The 11,996-nt window shown below is 37.5% G+C and overlaps 1 protein-coding gene across 1 annotated transcript in view; it reads right to left on the bottom strand.

Moving 5' to 3' along the window:
- The window catches only part of SLC30A8 (solute carrier family 30 member 8), a 31,299-nt gene extending 20,348 nt beyond the window's left edge, over nucleotides 1-10,951 (bottom strand). The window contains exons 1-2 of the mRNA XM_010988446.3: nucleotides 10,881-10,951; nucleotides 1,778-1,977 (exon numbers count right to left, since the gene is read on the bottom strand). Of these exons, the coding sequence (XP_010986748.3) occupies nucleotides 1,778-1,977; nucleotides 10,881-10,951 (271 nt within the window). The remainder of the gene's footprint in view (nucleotides 1-1,777; nucleotides 1,978-10,880) is intronic.
- Nucleotides 10,952-11,996: the final 1,045 nt, after the last annotated feature.

An 11,996-nucleotide genomic window follows, 5' to 3' on the forward strand; every position in this document is an offset into this window, starting at 1 on the left:
GGAAACTTTCCAAAATACAAAAAGTAACCATCTAGAAAACAAGACATGAGAAAAGAAAGACCCCACTCACCTCTGGAAAGAATAAGACAAACACATGACATAACTATAAGTAACTCTAGCAAGAAATGGGTTGTCCCTGTGTTAAAACAAACAACCTAAAAGCACAAAACCTTGTTGACAGATGTACAGTATTTGGATAAATGGAGAAACATACCATATTCCTGGAAGGGAAAACTGAGTATTTTAAGGAGACTTGTGTTTCTAAATTAATTTATATACCAATAAAATGATAATTAGATTTTGGAGGAAACTGAGCAAAATGATTCTCATGTTTAATTAGAATAATAAACAGGAATGAACAGCCTTTACCTTCTTTTCTGTTAAGCTAAGCATAATGAGGAGAGAACAACAGATATTATAACATGTAAATATACATTAATTAAACATATTACTACTGACAGAGACCAGCAACACAGATCAATAAAAACACTTTAGAATCTAACCCTATTATTTATAAAAACTTGATAAATGATAAAACTAACATGGAGAAAAATCAATGGAGGAAATAATTAATTATTCCATAAATGATGCTGAAATCTTGTTAGCTATTTTGAAGGAGAATTTTCAGTCCTTAGAGCATATATAATTTAACATTGACTTAAAATTAATTGTAAAGAACTGAACAACAACAAAATGATAATTATCTTCTCAGTAGATAGAGAAGGCTTACTAAGCATTAAATAGTGAAAGAGTAGTAAAAGAAATCAACTCAAAATGAAATGTTTGATAGAATTACCTATGTAAAGTTTGAAACTTCTCTAAGTCAAACCAAAAATTGAACGAAAATTTTAAAATAAACAATAAACTAGAATAGTATTTATATACAAATTTAACAAAAGTTTAATATCCTAACTATATAAAGAGCTCCCAGTGATCAATATAGAGAATTACAAATTGTTTAAAAAAACAAGTGAGCAATAGATATTAAAAGGCAAATAGGAAACGTGTTAACAGAAATACAGATCTCTAATAAGCATGCAAGTAGTATTCTAACAGTAACAATTAAAGTAATGTGTATGAAAATAAAGCATATTCATCTTTACATTAACAAAGATTTTTAAAAGATGAAAATAAGTTTGGAGAGAGAATCACCCTCTTTGTGAAGCTGGCAGACATAGGAATTTTCAAGCTTTCTGGATAGCAGTTTGGCATGTGCGTAAAAAAGGAATAAAAATATTCATGTCCTTTAACCAATTATTTCCACTTATAAGAATCTCTTTGAAGAGATTAACCAGAAAAGCAGGCAGAGTTTTATTCAAGATTTTTCATTGCAGCATTGCCCATAAGCAGGAAAAACTCTCTGAATTTCTAACAATAGAAAGATGGTTATGTAAATCACAGTGGAGCGTATTATAGAATATTGTTCAGGCATAAAACTCTTTTTAAAGAGTATTTGATGGCCTGGCCAAAAGCGTTCAGTATGCTCTCAATTATGTTTAAAAAAAAAAAAAAAACCTTGTGAGCTATGAATAGAAAATATATTGTACAAAAATACTTCATAGTGTTATTGGAGATTATCACTCAAATGGAGGAATTGTGACAAATTTTATTTTGTTTCCTTCTATTTTCCAACTTATCTACAATGAGCATATTGTTACTATATATATACAGAAAATACTCAATCGTTTTTTAAAAAGAACTTAGGTAACCCTCCCATAACAATGCAAGGTTTTGTTGGTTTGCTTGTTTAATCAGAGAAGTCTTGAGAAATACTCACCCACAACCTCTGCAATCATGAAAAAGAAGCATATTCCTGAAGCAGCACAGAGTTTCCACTTGGCTTGGACTTGCTCCTTCGCCCTGTTCCCCGTGGCCTTGGAGTTGCTGTGGCAGTGATGGATGGCTCCTGATTCCCGCTCCTCTGGCTTCTCTCCAGGATGTTGATCTTTATTCAAGGGTTTCTGCTGGAGTTCCACGCTGTGGATGAGTTTGACAGAAGCAAGACGTGAACGCGGTTGCAAACCAGCATCCCACTGACAGCCCTTTCCATTCTCAGAACTGCGAGGATGGCATTTGCTGACTAGCTAGGACCCTACCAGACCCAGCTCCTTCTACAAGAATATTAAGTGTAAGGAGCAAGCAAGACGTTTCCTCCTGAATTCTCAACTACTAAAAAGTTTTGCTCCTACTTAGTCAAGCTCTTATTCAGTCCATACAACCAGTGATTAAGAGATGGCAAAGGAAAAGGAGAAAGGAGGCAGATACACTTTGGTGCATTTCCTTCCCCGTTACTTCACTTTGAAAAGATTCTGGACATTGTGCTACAAGTTAAAATGGGGGCAGTAATGAGGTTGTTATCATCAATGAGTAATGTGTGTATGAGCCAGCCTGGTGCTTCAGATACTCACTACTGGATGCCATCACTCTCCCTTTCTTCTCCACAGCAACACTGCTAATAGATCTTAGCACTTTTTCCCTGCTGAGTCCACATGGACCCTGAGAAACCTTCTTAACACAGCTTTGCGGAAATCTCAACCGATCTATCAGAGTTTTAATGAGAGTGAAACCTACTTATGCTTCCAAAAGCGGGCAGTGCATGTTAGTTCTGTTCAAATATAAAGCATTGTTAGAGCCATTTATAGAAATACAGAATTTCACAGATGGAAGGATTGTAGATAATATTTAGTCCAACCCCATGGTTTCCTACCTGAAGTAATTAAGGTTCAGAGAGGTGAAGTAATTGCCTGAGGTCAAATAGCCAAGAGATGGCAGAGCTGGGATTCCAGGCCTAGTGTTTTTCCACTGTGGCCACACTGCATCCCTACCTAAACGTCAGTATACCAAAAACCAGTTTTTACTGATGCAATGATCGTGAACATTTGTATTTTTAAATAAACGTGTTAGAAGACAGTAATATGATTCTTAGAATTAGCAATTTTGCATTCATGGCTTTAAAAGATACAAAAAGGAAACAAATTAGCCTCCACTTGAAGAGTTACATCATTTGTCTTAATCACCATCTAGAAAAAGAACTGATAGTTTTGGCTTAAATGATGATTATTATTACAACTCTAACTATGATAATATTGGTTTTTTTCCTGAATAAAATGACATATATTCATTATAGAAAATCGGGAATTACAGAGAAGCACAAAGCAGAGAGAACTCTTGAGAGACAACTGTCATTGATGGCTTGTTTAGCTTTGTAACATATAAACCTACTTTTTAAACTTAGAGTCCACATTAATTAGGATGTTTTTGATTGCAAGTACAGGAAACAAAGCTCGTGCTGAATAAATTAATAAATGGGAATTGATGGTTCTGCAAGTGAAAATATCTTGAGGTATCAGCTTCAGCCTGGTTTATCGAAGCTCCAAGGCCATTGCCCTGCAGTTCTCAACAGCTCTGCAGCCTTATGCTGGTTGTCCTTGTGCAGTGGAATGAAAATCAGAGCTACGTATTTGGTTTTTTCTGTACAAGAAGAGAGAGAGTGGTCATTCTCCCAAGTGGTAAACAAGAGTCCTGAGTTACATGTTGATTTGGCCAACCTCTCTAGCCAGGGGAATGTGGATGGGCGAATTGGCATAGACCTTGTTACAGTCAGAGATGGGCTAAACCCCACCACACTGATTCCTGGAGCTGAGAGTGGGGTAAGTGCTACCCACATCACATGGCTGCAACTCAGTGGGGATGGGCGGAATGGATTGTGGATGAAATGACAGTGTCACAATAGGATTCTACCAAAGACCCAGCTTTGGAATCTAATTTTTAGCTGTATGTGTTGTTAGCATTTCCTCAATTTATTAAATACTCTACATCATTATTTTAACAAATAGGGAGCATTATATTTAGTATAGATATGTCACACATTTAGTATAGATATTCAGTATTTTCTATTATTGAACCATTGACTTTTTTCTAGGTATTTGCTTATATAAACCACTGTGATTCATATCCTTAATCTTTGCTCAGTATCTTATTATTTACTTACAATGTAATCCTGAAAGAGAAATTACTTGGCTAAAGAGTGTCTATATTTTTAAGGATTTTTATGTATATTGCTAAGTTGGCCTCAGATTGTTTTTACCAGTGATGTTAATAGCACTCAGGATTTTGAGCAGTTCCAAACAATCTTCATATTAGAATAAGAACCATTTAGCAAGAAGCACATTGGGTACTTATATCTATAAATTTTCACCTTTGTCATGTGATATATTCCCTGATAATAAACAACCATATAATGCAGTGGTGTTGGTCACCAATGACCATCGACTCAGAGGAGCTGGAGATCTAATAAAGGATGGTGGTTTCCTTTTTTCTTGTGCCGGGAAGGACAGGGTCTCCAAGTGTTCTGGCGTTGTTCATATAACCAGCGGTTTACTGTGGTCACATGAAGCTTTACTCTGTTTTCTATTTTTCATGAATCTCATGGGCAGAGAAAACCAGGTAGTAAGCGACCAGGAGAGAGAACTCATCCTGGAGCAGTTTAGAAGGCAGACCAAGGCAGGAATCCCACCAGGGGCACAGCCTATAGGCAATGCCACAAGAGGAAAAGTGCAAGAAACCTGGCCAATTTTTATTTTTAAATACTGCTACCTTGTCCTAGACCTAAGAATAACCAACATGGATGCACTCTGAGCCAAGACTATTCCTTGAAGCACTCTTTGAGCCGAGATTTTTCCTTGAAGCACTAAGCGAGAAATCCAAAAGCAGGACTGAAATTGGATGCAGTGTGTTCATAGGTGAGTTTTAGGGGAAGAGGCAGGAGTCCCCCATCTTCACGGGGCTCCCCAAAGGGTCTGTGATTCAAAAAGAAGTTAAAAACCAAAGTTAAAATATATTCCTTGTCATCTCATAAGAGCAAAGTGGTCTAAGTGTCTCTAGATGCAGTATAGGCTCTTGATCTGAAAAGCGATGCAAATTCTAGGAAGAATTTTAAAAAGAAGATTCTGAAAAACAAATGCTAGATTGCTTCAAACATGAAATGTGATTTACTGTCAAAGAATAAATCACCAGATTCCCATGCATTCAAACACGGTCAGGGATTTGAAAAGCAGGAACAATAGGCCAGAGCAAAGAAACTTACTGCAGCATCAGCGAGAAAAAAAAGGGAGGGAGAAACAGAGAAGAAAAATAGGGAAATATTAGAAAATTTGATGTCAGTAGCCTAGAACTTTGAGTTCATCTCTTAAAATAGGAATTAGAAAATGGAGCTTTATTTTGTAATCTTGAAGAAGAATTTATTTTATTTTTAGTTTGCATCTTAGTTTTGTTTGGTGGTAGAAGTCAAAACCCTTTGTTTCTATGTCTGCTTTTTATTCCCAAATACTACTCCATTGTATGAATATACAACATTTGATGGACATTTAGGTTACTTACATTTTTCAGCTATTATGAATCATGCTGTTTGAAAATTTATATACAAGGTTTTGTGGAAGTATGTTTTCATTTCTATTGTTTTCCTATCTGTGAAATATCGATCTCATATACTGAGTTGAAGAATGCTCACTTTTCTTTTATGTTCTGGAAGAACTGATATTAATTCTAGTTTACGTATTTGGTAGAAATCAATAGTGAGACAGTTTGGCTTAGGATTTTCTTTGTGTGAAGTTTTTTATTTTTTAATTAAATCTCTTATTGTAGGTCTGCTCAGATTTTCAATATTTTCTCTTGAGTTAGTTTGGAAGTTGATATCTGTGAATTTTTCTATTTCATCTAAGATTATGGATTTTACTGTATGCAATTTATCTTTAAATCAGCTAAAGAAAAGAGAAGGGTAAACATGCTGTCTTTTATAATTACCTACATAGTTACCTTTACTGGTGCTATTTGGTTTTTGTGTATTGATTCAAGTTAATGTCTGTTGTCATTTGTTTTACGCCTGAAAATTTTCCTTTACTATTACTTGTAAGGTGAGTCTGCTAGCAAAAAGTTCTCTCAGTTTTTGACTATTAGGGAATTTCTTTATTTCACCTTCATTTTAGAAAAATAGTTCTGCTGGGTAAAAGTTGATTGGTTGGCAAGGTCGATTTGTTTCTTCCTTTAGCACCTTGAATATGTTATCCCATTGCCTTCCAGCCTCCTTTGTTTCTGATAGAAGTCAGTTCTTAATCTTACTGAGAAACTCTTGTTCATCATGGATCTTTTTTTTCTCTTACAGCTTTCAAGATTTTCTCTGTGTGTTTTGCTTTTAATATTTTGACCATGATCTGTCAGAGTGTAGATCTGTTTGCCTTGATTCTTGTTAGAGTTTGTTGACTATCATGGATGTATAAGTTAATAGTTTCACCAATTTTGGAAATTTTCAGCCATTGTTCCTTTGAATATTTTTCTGCTCCTTCTCCCCTTCCTGTCTTTCTGGTACTTCCATTATGTATATGTTAGGACATCTAATTATGTACCACATTTCTCTGAGGCTCTGTTAATTTTTATCCATTCCTTTTTCCCTCTGTTGTTTATGTTGCATGATATCCACTGATCTATCTTCACATTCATTGATTCTTCCTTCTGCCAGCTCATATCTACTGCAGAGTCCCTTTGTTTCACTTATTGTGCTTTTCAACTTCAGAATTTGGTTTTTTTAAAATACTTTCTATTTTTACTAATGCTCTCTCTTTAATGAGACATTGTCATTGTGCCTATCTTTAATTCTTTAAAGATGATTTTCTTTAATTCTTTGAACCTATTTATAATAGCTGCTTTAAAATCTTTGAATGCTAAGTCCAACATCTGAGCCCTCTCAAAGACAGTTTCCTATTACTTGCTCTTTTTACTGCTTGTTGATTTTTCTTTCCTGTTTCTTTGCATGTCTTGTCATATTTTGCTGGAAACTGGGTGTTTTAGATAATATATTGTAGCAGTTCTGGATGCTGATCCCCAAATGTTATTGTTGCTCCTTACTTGTTTGGTTTTTAATTTGTTTAGTGAATTGGCTTGTGTAGTTCAATGGAGTATTTCCTTTGACTTTCCCTGCTTCTGCAGCCTCTGTTGTCATTCCTCAGAGTACAGCCTTGGGCATGTGCATAATCATCCTTACTTCCCCCCCTACCCCCTTGCCCAGGGATGGTGATCATTTTAATCATGTTTGCTTTGACTGTCTCTTTCCATGGTATCACTCTTAAGCTCTGGCTGCTCTGCCTGTATTGGTATCACACCCAGCTGTTGTCCTCAATCACTTGTTGAATACACTAATATTTTCAGCAGTACCCTGAGGCATAAATTACTCTACAATTCGACCCAGTTAAAGTTGAACTCTGTATTAGTCTGCTTAAGCTTCTATAATACTACAGACTGAGTAGCTTTAACAACAGAAATGTATTTTTCCATAGTTCTGAAGGCTAGAAATTCATGATTAAGGTGCTGAAAAATTTGGTTTCCAGTGAGCTCTCTCTTCCTGGCTTGTAGATGGCTGTCCTCTTGTTACGTCCTCACATAGTACAGAGAGAGATCTCTGGCATCTCTTCCCTCTTTAATAAAGGTATCAGTTCTATCATATCAGAGCTCCACCCTAATTACAGCATTTAATCTTGATCACCTCTTTAAAGGCCCTGTCACTGATACAGTCACATGGGAATTAGAGCTTTAGCATATGAATTTACAGAGGTAATATTTTAGGCTAATCTTTTGGCTTGTGCCAACTCCAGGAGGGTTCTTTTTACCTCTGTCTTTCCCTGGCTGTCTCTGTTAAACTTCTAGCTGGTCTACCATTTAGACTGTTGCTCTGATGAAGCAACTAGTCTACTCTTGATTGCTTAACAGCAAAATCTTCATTGTTTTTGACAGTGCCTTTATGCTTGAAATACCCCATATTCTGCTCCAAATAAACTTTTCACTGATATATCATCAGTCTTCTAATGGAGAGATACTCTCTGTTCTTATAGCCTGCTTCTCCCGTGTGTAGAACCTCTGCATCACTGCACCAAAACTGAAAGAAGGAACAGCGACCCACTTATCCTGGAATGATCCCTCTGCTCTGTAAGTGGGTGCTGAAGAACCTCACCCTATGTGTGAGCTAGGGCAGGGATGTTCAGGACCTAACTGCTCCTAGACTATGACTAGGGATTGGGTGAAAAGGGGGACCATGTCTTCATTGGATAAAGGTTCTACAGTATGGAGCTGCGGCAATGAGAGATTTCAACAGCCCTTTTCTCTAGGGGTAAACGGTAGCCCTCAATTGGGAGCTGAGGGGAGAGTGAGTCCTGTTTTTTGGCCACATCTTCCCAGAGTAGAACTTCCATCCCAACAAGCTTGGAGGAGAAGGAGGTTAGTGGAGCAAGTGGCTCAAATTCCACAGACTCTCATTTCTTACTGAGATTTGGTAGATTTTCTTGAATAAACAGTTCTCAATTTGCTGTATGCCCTTAAGACAGTTTCCAGGGACTAAACTGTTAAGAGTTTTTTTTAAATATAATTTTTATCAGTAAAATGGTTGTTTCATTAGGGAAGGAAGTCCACTGAGCTCCTCACACCACCATTCCAGAAGTCCTGCCATTCTGCACACACACACACACACACACACACACACACACTCACACACACACACTCACACACACACACACACACACTCACACACTCACACACACTCACACACTCACACACACACTCACACACTCACACACACACTCACACACTTTGAGGCTTCACATTGAAAAGATTCCAGTCGTCTGTTCCTGCCATCTGGCCCTGCCCTCACATTCCCTGCACTGCTCTGACATATGACTTGGGAAAAAGAGAAGCTTATTCCCAGCACCAAGAAAACCCTACTGAGTGTGCAGGTCAGCTTTCTACAAAGCTTTCTACAAAGGTCAGGTTTATGCAGAGCCCCAAAGGTTAGGGCTCATAGTAGCAAATGGATATGGAAATTGAGGGGAAGAGATACATGAAAACAGTAGTGTTCATAGCACCCACAGGGTCCAATATAACTACTTCTTGTGGAAAAATATCTCTAAAGACAATGTTCAACAATTCCTGTCATGCTCTATGTATATGCCAGCAAGAGGATGAAGTTTTCTACGAAAGAGAACAAAATACATGAGAAAGGAGATTGGGAGAGGTGAGGAAAAGAGGTGAATTAGTGAGGGAATCAAGGTACGTACGACCTCAGGACAATAGATTAGGGACCCAGAAGGCCACTTGGTGAAAGCGTGTCTGCAGGAGAGGTGGTGGCTGGGGGTTGAGGGAACAGAATTCAGGAACAGAGGGCATAGGTCCACATCCCAACACTGCCGTAATTAGACATCCAACTTTATGAATGACATTCATTCTCTCTGGAATTCAGTTTCCTAACTGGTAAAATGAGGGATCAAGATAAATGATTTCATCAAGGTTCAATTGTTCTTATTTAGAAAAAAAAATAAAAATGAGTTCAACCGTTTTTATCATCACCATATCCTGAAAACCATACCCATTTATGACATGAATAAGACCCTGTGACCATAAACAGCTGTCTTTGTTTGCATAACAGCGTGCTAATGGTCTATTTTAATGAGAAGAGAAGTATGATTATTTTAATAATGTAGAGATACTCTATTAATAGTGTCCATAGTGTTATCAGTCTGTGGTTCAAAATTTCTGCCTAACCTAACATGAGGCTTTGCTTTTTATGATCTCAGTACATCACATCTCATATTATTTTCTAAGAAAAATAATTCTTACAACATGAGATAATAGATGTGCTAGACTCTTTGTCATATATATTTTTAAGCAGAGTTACAAATATCCTAAGGAAAAGTCTCTTTGCAGTTGCTGAAACATTTGATGCTATCAAACACAGTGTCACCACTCTTTGGAATATTGATTTGGTTTCAGGAAACAAAAACATTATGCATATTATTAATGGGTAAATATTGTCTTATTCTGCTCCTAACATGAATTTATTTCAGATTTTCATTCATTTAATCTATGCATACTAAGTTTGTTTTTCTTTGCATGCCACTCTGATTGAATTCCCCAAGTGCACCAAAATCTTATTCCTAAATGTTTCTTTCTTTACCAGGAACTTACTTAGTCAGGAAAACTTTTCCTAACCCTACTTCCTATGAAGGGTTTCCCTAACCTTACTCTAACTCCTTTTTAAAATTTTTCAGTTCTCAGCCTATCACTTCTGAAAGCTTTCTCTGACTCCCAAAGTCCAGCTAAGACCTAGGGTCCTTTGAGGGAACCTTCTTATTGTATGACCCCAGAATAACACACATGCTGTTTTGTGATTGCCTCTTTCTTTTATGCATTCCACATCACATTCAGAGTTTCAAGAGGACAGAGATCTGGGACTAGGAATGTTTCCATCTCCATTATATATCCAGGCATGTTCAATCAGTAATGGCTAAATAAGGGGGAAATGAGTGAATATGCACAGGGCACTGTGGGAGATAGTAAGAAGAACTAGGGCTATGTAGAACATAAAACTCAGCTATATTTATTACGGGTGTGTATGTTTGCTAATGGTGATATATAATTAAGAAAATAGCAGTTGACTTAAGATCCATGTAATCACAAATCTGCCACATAGTTGAAAAGTCTTAATTCTTTCTAAATATAATTTAATTTAATTTACTATCTATCTTAAAAGTGGGAATAATTGAGGAAAAGAAAAGTAAGCACATTAAATTATATATGTCAGTTTTTTAGAAGAAAATCTACAGGTGAAAAATATATTACTAAAATGTGTCCTTCACGGACTCAGGATATTTAAGGAATCAAATCAACTAAACAGAGGATTGCATTTTTCAGGATATGAATTATACAAGTCGGTCAACAGTTTATAAAATTTTACAAAATGCCCCCTAGTTGGAACAGCAGAAGTTTCTGAAGCAGTAGGATCTAGGGGCTTATTGAATATTCAAGACACAGAAACTTGTGAAGCAGAAACAGACGTCTGTTACCTGTCTAGTGTGAAGGCATACATCTTGGTGGCTTTGTCATTCACAAGATAAGTTCTTTCGAGAAACTCCATGGTGGCCGGGATAAGAGCTCTTGCTGTTGTGGTGGTGGTGGCTGCAGCTGCTGCTCTCTAACTCCCTGTCCAGTTTTGGACGCAAAGCAGCCTTACGATTATTCACACAGTTTCCAAAGAAAAAATAACAAGGCTTCCGGGATTACACTAACAAGCCTCCCACATCAGTGTTCTTGGTAGATGTGCTAAAATGATAGCCTCCGTGGACTATCACCTGGCCTCGTTCTCTCACCCACAGAAACTCCTTTCCTAGGGAGACTTGCACGTAGGATCATGTGAAGTGTGTGTGTGTGTGTGTGTGTCTCATGCTGTCTGATTCCATTGCGCTTTCTAAGAGGTAGAGGAGTTCAAGGGTTACCTGCTAATTGCTGATGTAGGCGTTTGTTCTTCAGAGCACACCTGGCTGAGCTGCAAACAGCTACCTTTCTGTCCACTATTATTTTTTCTCTCTTCTTTTCCTTTCCTGTTTTTTTTGTTTGTTTGTTTGTTTGTTTTTTTGGCAGGGGGTGGGGAGGTCTCTCAGCCTAAAAGCCTTTCTCCTGGGATTTAGTTCTAAAATGACCTCTAAGCAGCTATCAAGATTTACTTCTTTTCTCCTAGGACCATTTGGGGATTTCACTGCCGAAGAGAGGACATGGGTCATTAGTTACTGAAGTCTGTAATCTGAAACAGTTCCTGGTGCGGCAGCTTTGAAACCCTTTTTGACAGGCAGGAGAAGGGCAATCTCAGCTTCTAAATAAATAACAGCCCTCGTTCACACAAGAACTGGAATGATCTGTGTTCTTCCTGGCCAGGGCACCCTCTGCTGAGGACAGAAGGCTGGCCCCAGGAGTCCCTACCAGGTAAACCAATCACAACTCTTAGAAACAGAGTCTTCAGAGTTGATCCCGAAAGACCTTCAACCCCCACACTCTTATAGACAGACATTTTATTTCATTACAAAGGACTTTCCTTTCTGTATAAGACAAAGGACGGTAGCCCAAGGACAACATTGCCTGGTTACACTGCAGGCACTTACGTGGGGGCCAAAGAGCATCCCAGACCT

The sequence above is a fragment of the Camelus dromedarius genome, chromosome 20, assembly GCF_036321535.1.
Source record: "Camelus dromedarius isolate mCamDro1 chromosome 20, mCamDro1.pat, whole genome shotgun sequence".
Taxonomy (NCBI): Eukaryota; Metazoa; Chordata; class Mammalia; order Artiodactyla; family Camelidae; genus Camelus; species Camelus dromedarius.